Source organism: Calliphora vicina, chromosome 1, assembly GCF_958450345.1.
Source record: "Calliphora vicina chromosome 1, idCalVici1.1, whole genome shotgun sequence".
NCBI lineage: Eukaryota > Metazoa > Arthropoda > Insecta > Diptera > Calliphoridae > Calliphora > Calliphora vicina.
In genome coordinates, this window is record NC_088780.1 from 38189948 (window position 1) to 38216036 (window position 26089).

At 35.6% G+C, this 26089-nt stretch overlaps 1 protein-coding gene across 2 annotated transcripts in view; it reads left to right on the forward strand.

Moving 5' to 3' along the window:
- Positions 1-26089, forward strand: part of Dhc93AB (Dynein heavy chain at 93AB) — a 38407-nt gene that overhangs the window by 7155 nt on the left and 5163 nt on the right. The window contains exons 8-26 of one of the 2 annotated variants that reach the window (XM_065498392.1): positions 1188-2758; positions 2976-3248; positions 5820-5849; positions 6048-8036; positions 8106-8818; positions 8877-9229; positions 9301-10124; positions 10428-10946; positions 11012-12361; positions 12421-12590; positions 14204-14507; positions 14569-14762; positions 14831-15200; positions 15256-15396; positions 15458-15628; positions 15688-16004; positions 16236-16650; positions 16716-17717; positions 17809-17957. In XM_065498392.1, the coding sequence (XP_065354464.1) occupies positions 1188-2758; positions 2976-3248; positions 5820-5849; positions 6048-8036; positions 8106-8818; positions 8877-9229; positions 9301-10124; positions 10428-10946; positions 11012-12361; positions 12421-12590; positions 14204-14507; positions 14569-14762; positions 14831-15200; positions 15256-15396; positions 15458-15628; positions 15688-16004; positions 16236-16650; positions 16716-17717; positions 17809-17957 (10855 nt within the window). The remainder of the gene's footprint in view (positions 1-1187; positions 2759-2975; positions 3249-5819; positions 5850-6047; positions 8037-8105; positions 8819-8876; positions 9230-9300; positions 10125-10427; positions 10947-11011; positions 12362-12420; positions 12591-14203; positions 14508-14568; positions 14763-14830; positions 15201-15255; positions 15397-15457; positions 15629-15687; positions 16005-16235; positions 16651-16715; positions 17718-17808; positions 17958-26089) is intronic. The other variant, XM_065498393.1, reaches the window with a different exon arrangement.

Sequence of the window (26089 nt, forward strand, 5' to 3'; positions counted from 1 at the left end):
TTACATATTACATATTTATTGAGATTTTAAATTTAAAATTTGTATCAAAATTTTAATAGTATTGCAAATATTAGGAACAACGTGATCCACATTTATTCCGAGTTATATTTTTTTGTTTAGATAAGTTAATTTTTGGTCTTACAAAAAAAATTTCAAGCCAATATCTCAATTAGATTAAAAAATATGTCACTTTAAAAATCCGTCCATCAAAAATATTGCATTTGTAATATGACTGAGTCAGAACCAATGACTGTTGAATAAAATATTAACACATTGACTGCCAAGGCACTTTCAGCAAATAAGATGTTGGGGGCCACAGACAATGACTGTTGAATAAAATATTAACACATTGACTGCCAAGGCACTTTCAGCAAATAAGATGTTGGGGGCCACAGAATTTTCTTTGCGTAATCTCTCGAAAACGTCAATATTGGAATTTAGGCTACTGTCAGTAATATTTACTGCTTAAAAACAGATTTTTTTTATAAACTTAGAGGGTCTTACGAAATGGCGAAAAGGATTTTTTTATGGGATACTGAGTTAAAAAAAATACTCAGTACAAGTTCAGAAAGTGATGAAGAATGTGAAGATTACAGTTTTGATGAGGAACTTCCAGACAACATCGAAAAAATTCTTAAAATCCAGCACTATTGTCTGACATGGCTAGAGAGAATAAAAGTCGTGTCAGACATATGTGTCCGACGTGGCGTAAACCGCATAGTGCAGTGTCACACATATGTGTCCGACGTGGCAGTCAATGTGTTAAGAAAATTTATAAAAAAAATGTTAGTATGAAAAAGTGCAATGTTTTTGATGGACGGATTTTTAAAGTGGCATATTTTTGAATCTAATTGAGATAATTATATCATTTGTAGGGCCTATTTTAATAACTTAAACTCAAATACTCCTTGGCTACGCCCATGTCAAATTTTGAATGATTTATTTATTTGAATAATGATTTATTTCCAAAAAAATTTGATTCTGCCCCACTGTGTAGTGGTGATATTAGAACGCCTGTTTTCAGTCTCTTGCAATGACCATTCATCAATCGCCACCAAGATAGTGTGAATGTTCCCTTGAACAAGTTTTATGTTTAAGAACGATCCAAAATATAGATAAATTTAAAAATGTTTTATTTCCTAAGTTATTTCGGCATTTTTTTTATAAAATCTTCTCTCCTCCTTTAGATATCATGGCATATTTGCAAAAACTACGACAACCTGTGGCCGCTTTACAAAATCGCATGGATCATACCCAAGGTAATCTAAGGCAAATACACAATATTATGTCGGTATGGATCAAACATCCCTTGTTCGAGCGAAAAGATGCTAAAAAAGATGCTGTGCTTTGTATCGACGAAAGACCAGATCGTACAGCCAAGAGATATGCTGAAATTATAGCAGCTTCTGATGATATACATCAACTTTTGCATGACAATATCAAACAATTCGATATGGATGACAAGCAAGATGATGAAATGTGGCTGAATTATGTAGATTTCGTGGACAATATTGTCTATGAGCATTTATTGAAAACGGTGGGCGTTAGTGTGGGTTATATAGTGGAGAATATGGATCCGGAGAATAATTATGCTCCCCTGTTTGAGGCACGTTTGGAGTTGAGAGAACCAAATATGGTGTTTGTGCCTTCGTTAAATCCAGCAGATTCCATGGGCTTTAATAACATGTTGATTGAATTGGTGAGAGACATTTTGAAAATGGCCAGTTTGATTAAGCGTTTGAAAAAGAATGAGAAACGCAGTTATGGCGATATGGTCAAGGAGAATCAGGATATTATCGATATGAGAAGAGAGATTTTGAATGGGGTTGATTTGGTAATGGAAGAAGCCGCCATGTTCTGTAGACAATTCGAAAGATATTCCTATTTGTGGCTGGGTGATCGTCATGAGTGTATGGAATATTTTTTGGAATATGGACGTATGCTGGATGTGGACGAGATTGAGCTGATACAAATGAATGATACGAATGCTCCCAAGCCTTGTCCGCCCACCATTGAGGCATTTCGTGAACAAATTGACAACTATGAGAGTTTGTTCAACGAAATTGAGGATATATCACCCTTTCAGGTGTTCAGTTCTTGGTTTCAGGTGGATGTTAGACCTTTTAGGCAAGCTCTGCTGAATACAGTGTGCAAGTGGGGCAATATGTTCAAGACCCATTTAGTGACTACAGTCACATCAAATTTAATGAACTTGAGCAATTTTATACGCAAAGCTGATGAGGGTTTGCTGCAAACGGTCAAGGAGGGAGACTATGAGGGTTTAGTTAGCATAATGGCCTATCTAATGCATGTTAAGGAGCGAGCTCTCAAAACCGATGAAATGTTTGAACCCATGCAGGAAACCATACAGCTATTGAAATACTATGACATGGACATACCAGAAGAAGTTAATGTCTTATTGCAGGAATTGCCCGAACAATGGGCCAACACTAAGAAAATTGCCTCTACAGTGAAGCAACAAGTTTCGCCCCTGCAGGCCACCGAAGTGGTAAGCATACGTAATAAGGTGGCTGCCTTTGAAGTCTATGTGCAACAATTCCGTGATGTCTTCAAACATTATGACTTTTTCCGTTACGATTGCCCCCTCCCCTATCTATTGGCTGATCGCATCAATGATGATATGTTTAGGCTGGAATGTGAAATGGCTGAAATACAAGAATCGGGTAGTCTTTTTGAAGTTAATATACCCGAGTTTAAACTACTCAAGCAATGTCGCAAAGAATTACGAATGTTAAAGGTAAGTTGAGAGTAAAAAAGCTAAATATTTTTGAAATAATTTTTTTTTATGATCTACATAAATAAATGCCTAAATTTTTCTAAAGCTGTCCTTAGATTTTTGAATTTTGAAAAGGATCAAGTATTCCTTAATTTAAACTCTTGTTTAAATTCGCTATTGTAAAACCATATTTATAATAGTTAACTGATTCACTTTCTCCCTTTTCCCAAAAACCTAGCAATTATGGGACTATGTTTTCATAGTCCAAACCTGTATTGAGGACTGGAAGACCACACCCTGGCGTAAGGTGGATGTTGAAAATATGGATATTGAGTGCAAAAAATTTGCCAAAGACATACGTCTTTTGGATAAAGAAATGCGCACTTGGGATACTTTTATTAATTTAGAATCTACCGTCAAAAATATGTTGACCTCTTTGAGGGCTGTGGGTGAACTACAAAATCCCGCCATTAGAGAAAGACATTGGAATCAACTTATGAATTCCACCAAGGTTACTTTTTGTCTATGTTATTTCTTTTTAGTTTGACAATTGTTTTAATGTGTAAATATTTATCTTGTGTAAATTTTATTTAAATTTTTTTGTTTATAATTTTAAATATTAAGTAAGTTAATCAAACATGGTGTTTTAAAATTTCAATTATATTTTTTTTTGGTTGTAGAATTTTGTTGAAATTTGGAAAATGTCCAATCTTATTAATTTTTATACCCTTCACCTTCGTGAGAAGGGTATATATAAGTTTGTCATTCCGTTTGTAATTTCTACATTTTTCATTTCCGACCCTATATAGTATATATATTCTGGATCCTTATAGATAGCGGAGTCGATTAAGCCATGTGCGTCTGTCTGTTGAAATCAACTTTCCGAAGACCCCAAATAACTTAAATACACTATTCATGCATCAATATCTTCCGGCTCGGTTGCTATTTAAAATCGAGAAAATCGGTCCACAAATGGCTGAGATATAAGAAAAAACCAAGACAATCTCGATTTTTGACCTATATCTGGATTACTAAGCCGTTAATATAGATAATATGGATATCTAATGATAGATATTACAAAGACCTTTGGCAATGACGTATATAAGGCCATAGTAAGTTGGACCTACAATGGGTCAAAATTAAAAAACTACTTTAGAAAAAAAAATTTTTGTTTACCTAACAATATTTAAAATTTTTATTTTGAAGTATAATTAGATGAAGGGTAAATAAGATTCGGCACAACCGAATATAGCTCTCTTACTTGTTAATACTGTTACTTACTTATATATAAGCAAGTAACAGGTGACCTACAAAACTACACTCACTGAATACAATAGCAAAATCCGAAGATCAACCTGGGGTCTACACTGCGAAAAAATTGATGAAATGTGGCTACAAAAGGCCTTATTGACAAAGTGAAACGTATACTAAACTGCGAATTCCTCATGGATACTCACATTCCGGATTCCATACCTTTGAATTCAATTCGGAATTATAAATTTTGTATTATTATTTTCTGTAAGGATCGTTGATCATTACAAATTGATTTCATTCAGATCTATCGAATGCCAGCACTTTAAGTTGGATATTGCGTAGGAGCCTACTTGTCTGTCTGCGTACACTATGTATGTGCTGGACGCAATGTCTTCAACTTCTTAGGGGGTTCTATTCTATGGATGTTATCGTATGATATGCACAATCCATCTCCATTTCTTACTTAGAATCTCATTTTTATACCCTACACAACAATAGTGGGGAGGGTGTTTGTAACGCCCAAGAATATTGTTGTCTGTATAGTCGATATCTTCCATAAATATTCCGCAAATTAATCAAAGGCCAGGCAGATTGGATAACGCCATTACTCGGATTGTTCTATTGCAATCCGAAGACTGTTGGAGGAAGCCTGCTTGTTCCTTTCGTTGGACGGGGTTAATAAGTTTATTGATTAGCTGTCATATTCCTGAGACATTAATACAATTCCGAACAACTCCAAAAGTCCTACAGACCAATCTATCGCTGCTCTTCTTTTCCGGAAGCGATGAAGAAACTACTGGACAGTTACATTAGGGAAAACTATTTTTCGATGAATTTAATAACTTGTTTTCAGTTTGCTTGGATCATTGAAGATCATGGACTCTGGTAATCGATTAGCTGTTGTTAAAACTTAATAAGTTTAATTTCCGTACATAAGATTATGAAGATGACCTAGTAATATCGATAGCCCGACTTACATGTGACACCTTAGTGTGTCCAATTATGTACAATACTATCAATAAAGTTATTAGAGCAATCTATGCCTGTCAGCCTCTATTCCTAGGACGAGGATGATTTATTAGTAGTTTGTTACAGTAATCAGACAAATAGTTAAATATGCCGCCTCAGTACGCTGTTTTAAATGGTTGAAGTGGAACTGGTTACTGCAAGTAGACTATGAGAACCTGCCTCACTTAAGCACCTCACCTTATATGTATATCAGGAGTGGTTCAACTATTGTTCCAAAAAGGTAAATGGTGATACTAGTTAGACCGGTGTTTAAGTTTATTTGCGCCTCTCATATGCGCTGTTGATTGTTTGAGAAGCAGATTGATTAGCGTCAGAATCTTTGACATGTCGAATAGCCAGGCTTCACTTTGGGCATTATCAATTTATTATGGGCAATATTGGAATAAAACTATGAAGACTTTGAAAGATGGTCATGTTTGATGATGTTTTTGATCTTTCATTATACTGGTTAATTAGCTTCATACAAGCCTGGGTCTGTTGAGGTAAAGCTTAAAGATGCAGAAAATATCCTATAGGATGCAGTGAATGGAACCTCACTAATATTTATGTTTAAATCTAATATTTTGGAATTGTATTTAAAACTGTTTTCTTTTGATTTTATATTTTTTAAATAGAATACAAGGCTAAACACCTAAAGCACCATGTTTGTCACAAAGAAACCCTTAATCGTTAAACACAATCGCCAGATTGTAACGAATAAAGGGGTTATACCAATGTATAGTCACAAGATTTTTATTTAGCTTCTGTTTTAATTGTATATAAATTCTTGTACAGCTTTTGTAAATACATATCTTTACAGAGTTTATCAGCTTTACCCAAGGAAATAACTGTAAGTTTAATATATAGTGTAAATATTTAATAAACTTCAAACAAATTGTACATGTCCATATATTATTCTTAAACAAAACACTTCTATATATAAACTAAAGCACTAAATGCATGAGTTCTAATTTCAGCATGATTTCTAAGTGTCTATTTAGCCCAAACTACTAAATAATTTTCTAATAAACACCAACAATATTCCCAGGTTAAATTCATAATGGACCACGAGACAACACTGTCTGAGCTGCTTGGCCTGAATCTGCACGAATGTGAAGAAGAGGTTAAGAATATTGTGGACAAGGCCGTCAAGGAAATGTCTATGGAGAAGATTTTGCGAGATTTGAATACAACATGGTCTGCGATGGAATTTGATCATGAACTCCATCCACGCACTGGATGTAATCTCCTCAGAGCCTCGGAAGAACTCATAGAGACTCTCGAAGATAATCAAGTTTGTCTACAGAATCTAATAACATCCAAGTACATCGCCCATTTCCTCGAAGAGGTATCAGCATGGCAGAATAAGCTAATGATTGCTGATCAGGTGATAACCGTCTGGTTCGAGGTGCAACGCACTTGGACCCATCTCGAGAGTATCTTCATGAGTTCGGAAGATATTCGTAAACAGCTACCAGTCGACTCGGATCGTTTCGATCGCATCGATACGGAATTTCGTATACTAATGAGTGAAATGGCCAAATCGAATAATGTGGTGGCGTCGACAAATCGAACCGGGTTGATTGAACGCTTGGAAACCTTGCAGAAGGAGCTTACACTATGCGAAAAGGCTTTGGCAGAGTATTTGGAAACAAAACGTTTGGCTTTTCCTCGTTTCTACTTTGTGTCCTCCGCCGATCTATTGGATATTTTAAGCAACGGCATACAGCCGGACATGGTGACCAAACACTTGACGAAACTATTTGATTCTATAGCTAGTTTGAAATTTAATCATGGCGATCAAAAGGAAATCGTTACAGCTTCGGGTATGTATGCCAAGGATGGCGAATATGTGGAGTTCAATGAAATAGCCAACATGCGGGGGCCCGTAGAAGTGTGGCTCAATCGTATACAGGCCGCCATGAGAGCCTCATTGCGCTTCTTTGTTTCCGAAGCTGTGGTGGCCTATGAGGAAAAGCAACGTGAACAATGGTTGTTCGATTATCCTGCCCAAGTGTCGCTCTTGGGTTCGCAAATTTGGTGGTCTACAGAGTTGAATATAGCCTTTAGTCGCCTGGAAGAGGGTTACGATAATGCCATCAAGGATTATTATAAAAAACAGATCTCGCAATTAAGTTTACTGATCACCCTTTTGCTGGGGGAACTCACTAAGGGAGAACGCCAAAAGATTATGACTATATGCACCATTGATGTGCATTCACGTGACGTGGTGGCCAAAATGATTCAGGCCAAATTGGATTCCGGTTCGGCCTTTATGTGGCAATCCCAGTTGCGCCATCGTTTCGATGATGTTGAAAAGGACTGCTTTGCCAACATTTGCGATGCAGAATTTCGTTACAATCATGAGTACTTGGGTAATACACCACGTTTGGTTATTACACCCCTAACGGATCGTTGTTACATTACATTGACTCAAAGTTTGCATTTGGTAATGGGTGGTGGACCCGCTGGTCCTGCGGGAACTGGAAAAACTGAAACTACTAAGGATTTGGGTAGAGCTATAGGCATAATGGTGTATGTGTTCAACTGTTCGGAACAAATGGATTATCAATCGTGTGGTAACATTTACAAAGGTTTAGCCCAGACCGGAGCTTGGGGCTGTTTTGATGAATTCAATCGTATTACGGTGGAGGTGTTATCTGTGGTGGCTGTGCAGGTAAAATCGGTGCAAGATGCCATACGTGACAAGAAGGATACGTTTAATTTTATGGGCGAAATGATTACTTGTGTACCCACTGTGGGTATATTTATCACCATGAATCCCGGCTATGCAGGTCGCACTGAACTGCCTGAGAATTTAAAAGCTTTATTTAGACCTTGTGCTATGGTGGTGCCAGATTTTGAATTGATTTGCGAAATTATGTTGGTAGCTGAAGGCTTTCAAGATGCTCGTGTTCTGGCACGCAAGTTTATAACTTTGTATACTTTGTGCAAAGAGCTGTTGTCCAAACAGGATCACTACGATTGGGGTTTGAGAGCCATTAAATCGGTTTTAGTTGTAGCAGGTTCATTGAAGGTAAAAGATTATATTTAATCAGTTTGTTAATTGAATATCACATTGTTTCATATCTTTCTCACATTGCAGCGAGGTGATCCTGGTCGTCCTGAAGAGGAAGTACTAATGAGAGCCTTGAGAGATTTCAATATACCCAAGATCGTCACCGATGATATGCCCGTATTTATGGGTTTGATAAGTGATCTTTTCCCTGCCCTGGATGTGCCGCGCAAAAGAGATCAAGATTTTGAACGTACGGTAAAACAAGCAGCTTCAGATTTACTCTTACAAACCGAGGATACTTTTATTCTGAAGGTAGTGCAACTAGAGGAATTATTGGAAGTAAGACATTCCGTTTTTATTATTGGTAATGCTGGCACTGGGAAGACACAAGTATGGAAAACCCTTTTGCGCACCTACCAGAATATCAAACGGAAACCTATATTCAACGATTTGAATCCGAAGGCGGTTACCAACGACGAGCTGTTTGGCATTATAAATCCCGCCACGCGAGAGTGGAAAGATGGTTTGTTCTCGGTAATAATGAGAGATCAAGCAAACATAACGGGCGATCAACCCAAGTGGATTGTGCTCGATGGCGATATAGATCCCATGTGGATCGAAAGTTTGAATACTGTAATGGATGACAACAAAGTCTTGACTTTGGCCAGCAATGAGCGCATTGCGTTGACGCCTTCGATGCGTTTGCTTTTTGAGATTTCAAATCTGAGAACAGCCACACCGGCTACTGTATCCAGAGCGGGTATTTTGTATATAAATCCCCAGGATTTGGGTTGGAATCCGTAGGTTTTCTATGATATACAAATAAAATATTTTATAATTTGTTGTCTTTCTTACAAGGTATGTGACCAGTTGGGTGGAAACACGTAAAATACCCTCCGAGAAGTCCAATTTAGTTATGTTATTTGATAAATATATACCAGCTTCATTGGAAACTATCAGAGTTCGTTTTAAGAAGATTACACCCATTGCGGAAATGGCTCACATACAAATGTTATGCCATCTGCTGGAATGCTTTTTGACACCGGCCAACACACCAGCCGACTGTCCCAAAGAGTGGCATGAACTGTACTTTGTTTTTGCCTGCATTTGGGCATTCGGTTCGGCTATGTTCCAGGATCAAACCATCGACTATCGTGTGGAGTTTAGTAAATGGTGGGTTAATGAGTTCAAAACCGTTAAATTTCCCCAGGGTGAGTTTGAAAAGGAAACCATTTTAATTTTCTCCAAACCAATACTGTTTTTCTATTGGAAACTTTTAAAGGCGGAACGGTATTTGATTACTTTTTGGATTGTGAATCTAAACAATTCGTATCCTGGACTGAAAAAGTACCCAAATTTGAATTGGAAAGCGATTTACCGCTGCAAGCAATATTGGTTCATACTTCAGAATCCATAAGAATACGATTCTTTTTGGATTTGCTTATGGATAAAAAGCATCCGGTTATGCTGGTTGGCACTGCAGGCTGCGGCAAAACTGTGCTGGTTAATGAAAAACTGCAATCGCTTTCGGAAAACTATGCTGTCACCACTATACCATTCAATTACTATACAACTTCTGAAATGCTACAGAAAATCTTGGAAAAGCCTTTAGAAAAGAAAGCTGGACGCAACTATGGACCACCTGGCAATAAAACTCTTATCTATTTTATCGATGACATGAATATGCCCGAGGTGGACTGTTATGGAACGGTGCAACCGCACACCTTAATGCGCCAACATTTGGACTATGGCCATTGGTATGATCGCAACAAGTTGAGTTTGAAAGACATACACAATTGCCAATATGTGGCCTGTATGAATCCAACAGCTGGCAGTTTCACCATTAATCCTCGTTTACAGCGACACTTTTGTGTGTTGGCTGTAAGTTTCCCCGGTTCCGAGTCTATAACAACCATGTATTCTTCGATTTTGTCGCAACATTTTACCAATGCCGAACAAAAGTTCAATCCGATAGTGTCGAGAATGTCAGGAAACATTGTGGCAGCCACGTTGGCATTGCACAACAAATCATCGCAGATATTTTTACCCACGGCCATCAAATCACATTATATTTTCAATTTAAGAGACATAAGCAATGTTTTTCAGGTAAGATATAAAATAATTTCAAAGAAGAATCCAAATATTTTGACTTGGGCGTAGAAAACAAAGTTTATGATTTAAAGTCGGACTCTAAAGACACCACAGCATGTCATGTTGAGTTTTTAATCGCCCATCCCATCCGATCCTGAATATTTATTCCAACATCTCGCTATTAAATTAAAATTTCATAACTTTAAAATATCTTGGATCCGAGTGGGGTGTATGGGGTCCGTCGTTAAAACTTAAACTTAATTTGAAACCTGTCCCATTATGCAGTGTACCAACTAATTTAATTTTAAATATTTTCAGGGCCTTCTTTTCAGCACAACCGATTGTTTACCCACCGCCACGGATCTAATACGCCTGTGGCAGCATGAAACCCAACGTGTCTATGCTGATAAACTGATCGATGAGAAGGACATTGATAGCTTTACTAAAATGCAACATGACATTGTGAAGAAATCCTTTGAAGAAATTGACGAATCGGTGATATTTGATAAACCGAATATTTATTGTCATTTCGCAGGAGGAATTGGTGAACCCAAGTACATGCCCATCAAGGGATGGACTGAGCTTCACAAACTCCTCACGGAGGCAATGTCTTCATATAATGATCTTGTTGCCGCCATGAATTTAGTACTTTTTGAGGATGCCATGATGCATGTGTGTCGCATTAATCGTATATTGGAGTCGCCTCGAGGTAGTGCTCTGCTGGTGGGTGTGGGTGGTAGTGGTAAACAATCATTGGCTCGTCTGGCGGCGTTTATATCGAGTTTGGAAGTGGTGCAGATCCAACTGAAACAGGGTTATGGCATAAATGATTTAAGGGTAAGCAGCACCTCATAGAAAACCTAATTCGATTGATTTATTTATTCCAATTCTTGTTTTTCCAGAATGAATTTTCAGGTTTATATTTAAAGGCAGGTCTCAAGAATGTGGGCATTATGTTTCTCATGACAGATGCTCAAATTCCCAATGAGGATTTTCTGGTCCTTATCAACGATATGTTGTCCACTGGCGAGATTCCAGATCTATTCCCCGACGATGAAATTGAGAATATTATAGCCGGTGTTCGTAATGAGGTCAAAGGTGCTGGTCTGGTGGATTCGCGTGAAAATTGCTGGAAATTCTTTATAGATCGTGTACGCAAGCAGCTGAAAATAGTTCTGTGTTTCTCGCCTGTTGGTTCAACATTACGTGTTCGGTCAAGGAAATTTCCTGCCATCATCAATGCCACCTCTATCAACTGGTTCCATGAGTGGCCTCAGGAAGCTCTTATCTCAGTGGCCATGAATTTCCTGTCACAAAATGAGGTTTTGCCTGCAAATCATCAGGATTCGGTGGCTAAATTTATGGCCTATGTCCATACCTCAGTGAATTCCATGTCCAAAGTGTATTTACAAAACGAAAGGCGTTATAATTACACCACACCCAAAAGTTATTTGGAGCAAATCAGCTTGTATTTAAAGCTTCTAAATGACAAATACAAGGACTTGCAAAGTAAAATCGTGCGCTTGGAAAATGGTTTGGAGAAATTACGCTCCACAGCTGTACAGGTGGCTGATCTCAAGGTAAAATTGGCCGTACAGGAAATTGAGCTAAAAGAGAAAAACGAAGCGGCCGATGCTTTGATCGAGATAGTGGGCATCGAAACGGAAAAAGTACAAAATGAAAAGGGGTTTGCCGATGAAGAGGAAATGAAGGTGGCCTTTATAGCCGATGAAGTGTCGAAGAAACAAAAAGATTGTGAGGAAGATTTACTAAAAGCAGAACCTGCTTTGGTGGCTGCCCAAGAAGCTTTAAATACCTTGAACAAAGCCAATCTAACAGAATTGAAATCATTTGGTTCTCCACCGGGTGTTGTGACCAATGTTACGGCAGCTGTTATGGTTTTATTGGCTCCAGGTGGAAAATTGCCCAAAGATCGTTCTTGGAAAGCAGCCAAAATTTCCATGGCTAAGGTGGATTCATTTTTGGATGCTCTCATCAATTATGACAAGGAAAACATACATCCGGAAATTATTAAGGCTATACAACCGTACTTAAAAGATCCCGAATTTGAGCCTGAGTTTGTTAGATCAAAGTCGGGTGCTGCAGCCGGTTTGTGTGCTTGGGTCATTAATATTATTAAATTTTATGAGGTCTTCTGTGATGTCGAGCCCAAGAGAAAGGCTTTAGCGGCTGCTAATGCTGAGTTGGCAGCAGCTCAAGAAAAATTGGCGGGTATTAAGAGAAAGGTTACGGTAAGTAATATGAAGTTGTTATTGAAAGCTAATTTTTTTGATAATTTATTTTATGCTAGAGTTTGGAAGAACAATTGGCAAAGCTGACTGCAGATTTTGAACAGGCTACAGCCGACAAATTACGCTGTCAACAAGAGGCCGATGCTACTCAAGCTACCATAGCTTTAGCTAATCGTTTGGTGGGTGGTCTGGCTAGTGAAAATGTACGCTGGGCCGAAGCTGTTAATAAGTAAGTATTATGATTGGGAGGTTCATTTGTAGGTCGTAGAAGACCTACAATTCCCCAATACTGTGCAGTAAACTCCAAATTTATAGATGTAATCGATCAGGAAAGGAAGTAAGAGGAGTTTTGATTGTTGTCTCAACTCTACTGTTTTTAGAAGAAATTTTCTTTAATGATGTTCAAGATATTAATTTGTCAAAACATTTCTCCAGGATCAAGCTTTCACATATTTGAACTATACTCAAAAGAGTTAAAGTAATGTAAATTTGGCGATATGATTATTGTTCTTGGAGATTTTAATGTTCCAAATTTAATGTATTGCAAAACTGCACAATCAAGTTTTTTGATTGATTTAATAAGCTCCAAAAAAACCTTCTGATATTGATGAATTCAGTGTTTGTTGCTAAAGTCTTGGAATTTAAGAATGAAGCTTATTTTAAATTGATTCACTTACCCCGTGAGAAGCATGCGATACTCATGACGAATATGATTAGATCCAGAATATGATTAGAACAGTAACATATAAAGTGTTGCACCGATTCGTCCTTCTCTGTATCCAAACAATACCTGCACTAGTTATTCAGTGAATAACGCCTATGTTTTTGACTATGAGCCAAAAGAATCTTCGTCATTTTAGTTTCCGAGAAGGTCAGAGCGTTCTGAACATTATACAAGTGGATATTGTAGACCACTGGTGTGCCAACTCATTGAGTGGTAATTAATTCATGATGATATCGAACAACCAAAGGGATTTAAATGTCGTTTTACCCCACACAGATTGCTCCAAGGACGACCCATTTATTACAGCTTCATCAGCATTTTCATTCCCATAGATGCTTGAGTATCCCGGTAATTCACCATGTTGGAACTGAGAGCATTGATTGCTGTCTACTGAGATATGAAAGGTCGATGACCTTAAATTGAAATTCTGTAAAATCTTTGCAGCCGAATCTATGGAAAATGGTTCAGATCCAAGGACGACCCATTTGTTACAGCTTCATCGGCATTTTCATTCCCACGGATGCTTGAGTATCGCGGTAATTCACCATGTTGGAACTGAGAGCATTGATTGGTGTCTACTGATATATGAAAGGTCGATAACCTTAAATTGAATTTCTGTAAAATTTTTCCAGCTGAAGCTATGGAAAATGGTTCAGATATTGGGTAGTGTAAGAGATACACGAATGGTATCAAAAAAAAATCATCAAGGAAACTTCCCGAACCATTGCCCTATCCTCCTTTGAACGGGGCATATTCCTTGATAATAAATTAAGTTTAAATTCTCATATTTCCCAAACTTTTGATAAGTCCAAAATGTGAAGATCCTATGTCACAGGAATAAGTTATTTTCTTTGGCCTATCATCAATCTACCATCATGTAAAACCAGTTTGGTGTTTATTAAACCATTAAAACTAGGAGAAGACACTATAAACCCAGTCTGAAGATCGAAAAAGATTCAAGTAAATAAACAATATAGCTTTAAAATTAAGTAAAATAGTATTAAATTGCACGACCCAAGTTTAGGTTCATAAAGCTCAATATATGCTAAGGATTTTAGTTGATTAAACCCAAATATTACGAAAGTTTACGTTCAATTAATAACTTCTTTAACTTCCAGTTTCGTAAAACAAGGCATAACTCTACCGGGTGACATTCTACTAATCACTGCATTCATATCGTACGTCGGCTGTTTCACGAAACAGTTTCGCATAGACTTGATACAAAAAATGTGGACACCATTCCTAAAGAATATAGATCCTCCCATACCAACAACGGAAAACTTGGATCCCTTATCGCTGCTAACAGATGACACCACTATAGCTGTATGGACAAATGAGTGTTTACCATCTGATCGTATGTCTATAGAAAATGCTACCATACTATCGAATTCCGATAGATGGCCATTAATGATAGATCCTCAGGTAAAGAAGATTAAATTTAAATTTGAATTACATTTTTTAAAATATCTAATTTATACTCCAGCTACAAGGTGTTAAATGGATAAAACAAAAATATGGCGAGGACTTGATAGTCATACGCATGGGACAACGTAGCTATTTGGATGAAATCGAGAAGGCCATTACCAAAGGAAATACCGTGTTAATAGAAAACATCGATGAGCAATTGGACCCAGTATTGGATTCTTTATTGGGACGCAATTTAATTAAAAAGGGAAAGTAAGTATGATCGCTTAAAACTAAAGAAGAGTAAATAAATTTAAACTTACCTGTTTTATATTCCACAGGGCCATTAAAATCGGCGACAAAGAGGTTGAATACAATTCCAGTTTCCGCTTGATATTGCACACCAAATTAGCGAATCCTCACTATAAACCTGAAATGCAAGCACAAACCACTTTAATTAATTTCACTGTTACACGTGATGGTCTAGAAGATCAGCTTTTGGCCGAGGTAGTCAAGGCCGAACGTCCAGATTTAGAGGAACTAAAAGCAGAACTAACCAAGCAACAAAATGATTTTAAAATAATGCTTAAACAGTTGGAGGATGATTTATTATCTAGATTGTCCTCGGCAGGGGAGAATATTTTGGGTGACACAGCTTTGGTGGAGAATTTGGAGACCACCAAAAGTACCGCCTCAGAAATTGAGGAAAAGGTTAAAGACTACAACAAATTAAAGACACTTTTTGCTAAACTTGAACTAATTTTAGGTGGCTGAAGCGAAAATAACTTCCAAAGAGATTGATAAAGCCAGAGAATATTATCGTCCGGCCGCTGCCCGAGCCAGTCTTTTGTATTTTATTTTGAATGAGCTCAACACCATTAATCCGATATACCAGTTTTCTTTAAAGGTTCTAAACTATTCAATTACTTAACCAAAAACCTAAAACCATTACTTCTTTATCTCTATAGGCTTTTAGCGTGGTTTTCCAAAAGGCCATAGCCAAAGCAGAACCTGGCGAAACTTTAAATTTACGAGTTTTAAATTTAATTGATTGCATAACCTACTCGGTGTTTCAATATACCTCACGAGGCCTATTTGAATGTGATAAATTAATATTTGCTTCACAAATGACTTTCCAGGTTAAATTTATTTTAATGCTCTATTTAATGTAACATTAATTTTTGATAAATTTGTTTAGATTCTTCTTATGAATGAAGAAATAACTTCTGCGGAACTAGATTTCCTACTCCGCTTCCCGATTAAACCCCATGTCACCAGTCCAGTTGATTTTCTCTCCAATCAATCGTGGGGCGGAATATGCAGTCTAGCTTCTAAAGATGAATTTAGAAATTTAGATCGTGATATTGAAACTTCTTCCAAGCGTTGGAAAAAATTAGTGGAATCGGAATTACCGGAAAAGGAAAAATTCCCACAGGAATGGAAGAATAAAACGGCATTGCAGAGATTGTGCATGATAAGAGCGTTGAGACCAGATCGTATGACATATGCTTTGGCGTAAGTGTAATATTCCTTAATCGTACAGTCCAAATGATGTTAAAAACATACAATTTGGACTCTACGTTTCTCTAATAGATCCACTAGAAACAGGCTTTTGAAAATTCGAATACGACAATGGTTAAAATAAAAAAGTGAATCCTTTAGATTAATTTTTTGGATCTGGGTTCCGACTAGTTTGGAGATTTTGTTCTTATATCATAATTTTATGTTTTCTACTCCATTAAATAGAGATTTCATTGAGGAAAAACTCGGCTCCAAGTACGTGGAAAGTCGTGCTATGGAATTTGCCAAGTCGTTTGAGGAAGCCTCACCCTCGACACCCATCTTCTTTATACTATCACCGGGTGTTAATCCTCTTAAAGATGTGGAAGCTTTAGGAAAACTATTGGGATACTCACAGGATTTGGATAATTTCCACAATGTTTCATTGGGTCAGGGTCAAGAGGCTATAGCTGAAGCGGCCATGGATACGGCGGCAAAAAATGGTCATTGGGTTGTATTACAAAATATACATTTGGTAAGAAAATGGTTGCCGGTATTGGAAAAGAAATTGGAATATTATGCGGAAGGATCCCATCCAGACTACAGAATGTTTTTGAGTGCTGAACCGGCTTCTACACCCTCGGCCCATATTATACCACAGGTACTTAATTAGATGATTGAATTGTTTCACATTTTTCGAACATTATTCTCTATAAATTCTTACAGGGTATTTTGGAATCCTCTATTAAAATCACCAATGAACCTCCAACTGGCATGTTGGCCAATCTCCATAAGGCTTTGGACAATTTCACCCAAGAGACTCTAGAAATGTCGGGAAAAGAAGCTGAATTCAAGGCTATACTTTTTTCACTTTGCTACTTTCATGCTGTGGTAGCGGAACGACGTAAATTTGGGCCTCAGGGTTGGAATAAGGTCTATCCCTTTAACGTGGGAGATCTCAATATTAGTGTATCGGTGCTTTATAATTATCTGGAGGCCAATGCCAAAGTGCCTTGGGAGGATTTACGTTATTTGTTTGGTGAAATTATGTATGGTGGTCATATTACGGACGATTGGGATCGTAAACTGTGCATTACCTATTTGGAGGAGTATATGCAACCGGATTTGGTAGATGGTGAGTTATTTTTGGCTCCTGCTTTTCCAGCTCCTCCCAATACAGATTACCTGGGCTATCATGGCTATATCGATGAGAATATGCCCGCCGAATCTCCTTATCTATATGGTTTACATCCAAATGCTGAGATAGGTTTCTTGACAACACGCGCCGAAAACATATTCCGCACGGTATTTGAAATGCAACCCAGAGATGCTGGTGCCGGCGGTGGAGCCACCGTCACTCGTGAGGATAAAGTTAAACAAATAGTAGATGAAATCATTGAAAAACTACCAGAAGAGTTTAACATGATAGAAATCATGAATAAGGTGGAAGAAAGGACGCCCTATGTTATTGTGGCTTTTCAAGAATGTGAGCGTATGAACTACTTGACCAGTGAAATGAAAAGAAGTCTCAAGGAATTGGATTTGGGCTTGAAAGGAGAACTTACCATCACCTCCGATATGGAGGTATTGGAAAATGCTTTATTCTTAGATCAGGTGCCGCCCGTATGGACCCAAAGAGCCTATCCTTCCCTTTTGGGTTTGAATAATTGGTTTATTGACTTGTGTCTACGTCTGCGAGAATTGGAGACATGGTCTACGGATTTTGTGGTAAGTGAAAGTTAATTTCGTTGAAAAAAACAACAGAAAAGTCAATGTTACATTTCCTCATTCCCCACAAACCAAAACAATACCAAAACAGTTGCCCTCTTGTGTTTGGTTGGCTGGCTTTTTCAATCCTCAATCATTATTAACGGCAATTATGCAAAGTACTGCACGTCGCAATGAGCTGCCATTGGACAAAATGTGTTTGCAGTGTGATGTGACAAAAAAGCAAAAAGAAGATTTTACGTGAGTATTATTAAACAGATTTGTAAACGAATGAAATTGCTATAAATGGATTGAAGAAAAGGCTATTACAAATATCACTACTAATTATATTTATATAATTTTCATTAACTGAATTTGTAACTAGTTAGTGTATCATTCATTTCCTCATTGTTGTCCAAGTTCAGTGAGAAATAACCTAAGCACACAAGTGTTAGATTAAAATTGAAAATAAAAACAAGTAAGAAAGTATGGTCGGTCAAGCCCGACCGTATAATACGCTACACTAAGTAAAAGAGCAAAACCATTTTTCTTTTAAAATTTCAATAATTCATATTTTTGAGTAATTTTTGGAAGTGGGCCTTATATGGGAGCGATGACCAATTATGGACCGATCACCATGAAATTAGGTCGTGTGATTTATGTCTATATTAAAGCTAACTATGTTGAATTTTGTGTGTTTACCAACATTTTTAAGGGATTTATGCACGTTTAAGTGATTTTCGGAAGCGGGTCTATATGGGAGCTATGACTAATTATGGACCGATCGTAACAAAGTTTGGTGGCATGAATTTTGTGTATATAAAACTTATTTAGAGCGGAATTTTGTGTGTATACCAACATGTTTACGAGACAAGCGGCTCCCTATATAAAGGTGTATCGGAAGCGTATGTTAGCATTAAATGCGGATCACGAATTGGAACGTGCGCACACTGTTACAGACTAATAAATAGTCTCAGTTGTGCAAAGAATTTAAAAACTATAATCTTCTAGTGCTTGGGATTGCTGGACTCTGGCGAAATGAGGACAACTGAGGGTCTCAAACTGCTGTTTCTGGAAAATACAATGGTTCAAAACACCAAAATGGCGTAGGGTTGTTGCTGTCAAAGGAGGCACAGGACGCACTAATTAAACAGATTAAGACAGACAGATTAAGATCACGTGTCAGGAAAATATCGATCATTCAATGTTATGCACCGACCGAAGTTTCTGAACCTGCTGCAAGGCAAGAATTGTATAGCAGTCTTAAGGTAGTATCACACATGACAAATATTTGACGAAAAAGACGTAACCACTAAATAAAATACATTTTAATTCTTTTATTTATTTCAAAAACTTATTTTACTTAGGTTGATTCAAAACAAAAAATTTAGTTTTATTTTAGTTGATGCTGTTTGATCTTACAAAAAACTTGTAAGAGTAAACACGTCAAACTAATTTGTGCTAAAAAAAGTGGTTACGCTTTTTTGCGAAAATATTTACCATGTGTGACCCTACCTTTACAAGTGTCTTATCTGCCATCAATCGTGGAGATATTATAATTTATATGGGTGACTTCAATGCTCAACTTGGCTGTGATAATAATGGATACGAAGGAGGTTATGAGAGCATGAACGCGATTGGTGATCTATTCACAAAGTTGTGTTTAAATAACAACCTGTTAATAGGAGGCACTTTGTTTCAACACAGGAATGTACACAAGGTCATGTGGGTTTCTCCTGATCATAGATCCGATAACCAAATAGACCACAAATAGACGTAAGGATCAAGCGTGGGGTAGATATTGTCAGAGTATTATCTCCAGTTCTATCGGATCCAGTGAAGATATATACTCACGTTTATGTAGAACTAAAGATGCCTTCGGCGTGCTACCTTCTATTTGGCAATCCAAAACCATATCCAGAGACACAACAATAACAATCTTTAATGGCAATGTAAACCATACTCTACGCATGTGGAATGAGGAATCCATCCAACCGCGAACTGCAACCACTGAAAGCTTTTCTGAATCGCTGTCAGCGTATAATTCTGCAAATATTCTGGCCTAACATCATCACAAACATTGAGTTGTGGGAACGGACTCGGCAGACATCGATTCGTATAGAAATTAAACGACGTAAATGGTCATGGCTTGGAATATCATACGCAAATCACTAGATTATGTAACAAGACAAGGTATCGAGTGGACACCTTAAGGAAGCCGAAGGAGGGGTCGTCCATCCAAAACCTGACGCAGATTAGTGGAAATGGAAGCAGCGGAGGCTGATGTATCCTGCAGAAATATCAAACATATTGCTAACGACAAACCCAGATGGAAAACCTTTGTTGAGGCCCTATTCTCCGAAAGGGAACTACGGGAAAATACATATATATGAATGTCATTTTCAAACAAACCTTATCAATAGACAGACGGACATAGTTACATCGTCTTAGAATCTTATGAGGACTCAGAATATACATACATATATAAATATTTTGATGTGTACAAACGGAATGACAAAATCAAGAGAGTTTAAGAAATTCCCAAAAATTACTCCCCGGGAGGTTATCAATAATTTAAAATTAGAAATTAGTTCTAGAACTGTTATATGTAGGGAAAAGGAGGCTGGGTTGCTATCACTTCGCGTGCTGGTAGTATATAATTTGCCAATTTAAGAGGTAGTGATGAGAGAACATTTGTAAAACGGCCGATGGGATAAAATATACTATAACTGGTGTCATCTCCTGAGGAAATCATGGAGATTTCAGCATGACAATGACCCCATACACATATCTAGAGTTGTAACCGAGTGGCTACAATCTAATGAGGTATGAATGGCCTTTCCTCTTACCAGAATTTAATTATGTTTTTATTTTGTTGTTAGTATTTGTAAGCAAATAAAATACTAAATAAGTACAAAATTTCTTAATATATTTTTTTGGAATTGTGACCTATTACACTATACAACAAAATCAAATTTTTTCCAAGATAGAGGAGACAAAAAAAAAGACACGTGTATCAGCGTTTTGAAAGTTTACATCTGAATTTCATTTGAGGGCTGGTTAAAGTTTCCCAACTCTGGCACATTCTTATTGTGCGAAATTAACCCTAAGCTCTCTTTTGTTGTGTCTTATTTCTGACTTTCTGGTTGAATTTTCCGTTTTGGTGTATTCAGGGAATTATAGTAAAATTTCACGCACAATATTTTTGCGGAACATTTTAATCCCTTAAGTCCCTGTTTTAATGGAGTTTGCTCTTTTTTAAAAGAAGGACAAAAAAGACTCATCCGTTGAGGAGTTAGAGGGTTAACATATTCTACAAAAATGTTCTCCGTAACATTTTGCATAAATTTGCTGAATACATTTTATACCTAAAATGTTCTTTAAAATAAAATTCTTAATAAATGCGAAATTAACCCTCGGCTTTCTTTTGTTATGTCTTATTTCAGACTTTCTTTTGCTCATTTTTAAAAGAAGGACAAAAAGACCCATGCCTTAAGGATTTAGAGGGTCAACATATTCTAAAAAATGTTCTCCTTAACATTTTACATAAATTTTGCTGAACACATTTTATACCTAAAATGTAAGGATCACATGGTTTCTTATGACGATTAACAATAAGAATGTGTCAGAGTTGGGAAACTTTAAACCCCCTGCAAATGAAATTCAGATGTAAACTTTCAAAACGCCGATACACGTGTCTTTTTTTTTTGTCTCCTCTATCAAAATTTATTGGTCGGACCTCGTAATTTTTTTGGTGTTGTATAGTGTTATTTAAATATTTACAAAAGTTTCTTTTGAATATTTGGAAAAGGTTCCATTGTCAAACACTAAATTTATATACGATATATTTTAATATTATCAACAAATTTTACATATGTTTCAGCACTTCAAATGTAAATTATTAAAACTTTACTCAAATCATTTCATCATTTTAAATTTCTGCAATCTAACCACAAATAAAAAATCAATACAACTCAAATAAATCAATGATCAATTTCCCAGTCAATGTCTTAGTTTGCTGTTTCAGTTCTTTTTGTTATTTTCGTTCGAATAGTTAGTTTGATTTTTATTTAATTGACATTTTCTCTGACCTTTATTTTGCAAAAGAAGAAAAAGTTCTTTCTCTTGTTATATTCTTCTGTTCAATCGTTTATCAATAAAAAGTAACGAATGAAAACATATTTTTGTCATGGGTCAGTGAAGTGTGTAATAATTGTCACATTTTGAGAAATATTTAAATACTTTTACATACATACACGAGTAGTATTGTATTCATTTTAATTTAATTTTAAGCAATAATAATAATTAGATTTGAAATTAAGTTTAAGTAGAAGTTTCAATAGGACCCAAAATATATACAACCAATATTCGATGTCTGGTTGTGGTTAAAAAAATCAAAGCCAATATTTCCTTTAAAGAAATTATAGTCGACGAGTGAAATATGCACTGTATGGAAAAAAAATTTGTATAATATGCTTTTTGCTTGTCAAACTTGCCCTGATTATAAGAGATTATCAGCCAAATTAACTAAAGCGATATTTAGTTATTTGTTAAAGCATTTATATATTAATATTTCGAAAAGATCGAAAAAAGCTGTTATTTTAGTTATTTATAGTTCCATTCTAAATATAATCCAAATGTACTCTCTATTTTCTTCCAAAAACCGCTGTATGCTAAAAGCGTTGATAACCCATGTTGCTTTTAGTTTTTTTATTTTTTATTTAGATAAGAAATTAAAATGCTGTCGTTATGATGACAAAATATCATCTATATATAAACGATTAATGTCCATTCCATGTTTAAACAAATTGTCAACATAATAATTTTTCCATAACAAAATCAAATTAACCCTTTGTCGACCGACGGTACTTATAAGTACCATAACAATAATAAGCTTACAAAATGATAACAAAACATATTTTGACCCTTTTTGCCCAAAAGTACTTTGAAGTATACTATCATCTTTGGAATAATATATTTTTTTGCCTATTGCCAAACTCGCTTACCCAGAATAACGGTGAATTATTTCATGTTCTCATTGTGGTGTTTATTTATGTTGTAATGATAAAAAATATTGTTATGTAAAATACCATAAAATAGACTTGTAATAAACAATTTTATAAAAGTTACAAAATTAATCAATATATAAAGAGTAAACACAATCTATGAGTTTTTTTATCTTTTGGCTGATGATGACCCAACGGTACCAGGTCCATTTCGGACCCTTGCAGGTCCTTTTCGGTCCCTTGGAGGTCCTTCACAAAGTTGAAATTTTGTAAATAACTTGCTGAAGTACTTATTTTCAATATTTCATAAAAAAAAATAAAACTTTTTCAACGATTTAAAGCCTTGGTCCACAAGGGGTTAATTAAACAAGTGTTGAGGTGGAGAATAAAACATGATGTTTTATTGCTGTTTTGAAAACAAACTGACTTTAACTTGAAATCAGGAAATGGAGGAGGTTTCAATTATAAATTTTTGAATATAATTTCTACTTTTTGCTGAAAAAAGTCGAACAAAAAGTTCGGAAAAAAGTTGTACTATCAATTACGTTATCTCAAAAAGTCGTCTAACTAAAAAATCGATCTTTTATTTCTATTTTTAAGTTGTAAAAATCTGTCCGTCTGTATGTTGCCCCAAAATAACTTACATTCATAATTCATACAACAACAAATCCGCTATAGACCCGGTTCTGATGCTATTTAAAATCCAGAAAATCGGCCTGCAAAATGCTGAGGTATAAGAAAAAACCAAGACAACCTCGATTTTTATACCCTTCATTTTTCATTTCCGACCGTATAAAGTATATTTATTCTGGATCCTTATAGATAGCGGAGTCGATTAAGCCATTCTGTCTGTCTGTTGAAATCAATTTTCTGAAGACCACAGATATCTTCGGGATCCAAATCTTCAATAATTCTGTTAGACATGCTTTCGAGAAGTTTGCTATTTAAAATCAGCCAAATCGGTCACAAATGGCTAAGATAAGGGGAAAAACCCAGGACAACCTCGATTTTTGACCTATATCTTGATTACTAAGTCATTAATATAGACAATATGGATATCTAATGATAGATACTTCAAAGTCCTTTGCACGATGCATATAAGACTATCGTAAGTTGGACCTACAATGGGTCAAAATCGGAAAAATATTTTTTAACCCGATTTTTTTTCACCAAAAGTTTTTTTTCGTTAAATATTAAAATAAAATTTAAAAAATAAAAAAAAATATTGAAAAATATTCCAAAAAATTAAAAAACAGAAATAAAATAAATTTTGTTTACCTAAAAATATTTTATTTTGAAGTATAATTTGGTGAAGGGTATATAAGATTCGGCACAGCCGAATATAGCACTCTTACTTGTTTTACATATTTTTAATCTCTGTCTTGATTATTAAGTCATTAATATAGGCAATATGGATATATAAGAACTTTGCAACGGCGTATATAAGGTCATAGTAAATCGGACCTGCAATCGGTCAAAATCAGGAAATTTTTTTCACCAAACAAATTTTTTTTCATACAATTTTATTGACTAATAAATTAAAGAAAATAAAAATTTAAAAAACAACCTAAATTTTTAATTTATGCTGAGTGTTCTAAAATCCCAAAGCTAGGATTCCAAAACGGGCAGTAGTTTCAGATACTATGATATATTCGAAATCATTCATATTTTTGTTTAACCAGACTATCCCTATAACCGTTCTGATATATGAGCGATTCGATATATGGACCGATTCTTACAAAAGTTTGTAAAAAGATTTATGTTCATATAAAACTGGTTTATGTCCAATTTCATCATGATATTAATTATTATAAGACAATTATGAATGTTCAAATCATTTTCTGAGGGCGACCTTGTATGGGGGACTAGTGACAAATGTTGCCCGATTTTCACCACACTTCAGTACTTACAACTAATTTGTGCAAAACTTTATCAGGATTGCTGCATATTCAAAATAGTTTATGATGGTGGGTATAAACAAATTTTTGTGGTATATTGAATTTATATTTAATAACACTATCCAACACCACAAATAATTACAAGGTCAGACAAATAAATTTTGATAGAAGAGACAAAAAAAAACGACACGTGTATAAGTCGATTGTTCCTGAAAAAAAGTCGAAAAGTCGAAATCGACTTTTTGGTCGGAAAAAAGTCGCACAATCGATTATGTTATCTAAAAAGTCGAATAGTCGATAAATGTCAAAAATAGTGGACTTTTTAGATTGTTAAAAACAAATATTTAATTGCAACATTATACTAAAACTATTGCAATTTTGTACACTTGCAATTTTTGTAGTGTATGCTAATATATATAAATAATATATACATTAGACATGCCCTTAAAAAATAGATTTGCTTTGGATGGGTCTTATTTTGTTTGTTAGTAGCTAAAAATTTTACAACTTTCAAACGATTTCCGTCACGTGTTCTAGTTATCCGATTGCACTTAAATTTTGCAGTAGTTAGTTTTAGCTGCTAATGAACAAAATAAGACCCATCCAATGCAAATCTATTTTTTAAGGGCATGTCTAATATACATAAATGTTTATAAAATAAAGCTTTTTTCTACACAAAATTCTTACAACATTCTTCTAACTATTATCGCCTTGATAAATTTAATTTTTATTGCTAAATATTACAAACGGTGCATTAATAAATGTAGAAACCATGTATTTTTTACAAAAAAAGGTAAAAAGTTGAAAAAAGTCGAAAATAGTCTAAAAAAGTCGATTAAATAAAAAGTCGAAAGTTCGAAAAGTCGACTTTTCATAAATTACCAAAAGTTGAAAGTTCTATGAAATATGCTGGTATGGTAATGAAGTGGAATTGCCTAGAGCTAAAAAATGTAATTAATGAATACTTCCTATCCAAATTTGCTATCGAAGCTAAAATAATAGAAATATTAGTGATTTTTAGTTAAATTTGAACTATTTTTTTTTCATGCTAAATTTTTGGGGTACTTTAAAATAAAATTCTTAATAAATGCGAAATTAACCCTAGGCTCTTTTTTATTGTGTCTTATTTCTGACTTTCTGGTTGAATTTTCCGTTTTGGTGTATTCAGGGACTTATAGTAAAATTTCACGGATAAAATTATTGCGGAACATTTTAACCCCTTAAATCCCTGTTTAAATGGTGTTTTTTGCTCTTTTTTAAAAGAAGCACAAAAAAGACCCATGCCTTGATGATTAACATATTCTACAAAAATGTTCTCCGTAACATTTTACATAAATTTGCTGGACACATTTTATACCTAAAATGTAAGGATCACATGGTTTCTTATGCCTATTAACAATAAGAATGTGCCAGAGTTGGGAACATTTAACCCCCCCTCAAATGAAATTCAGATGTAAACTTTCAAAACGCCGATACACGTGTCGTTTTT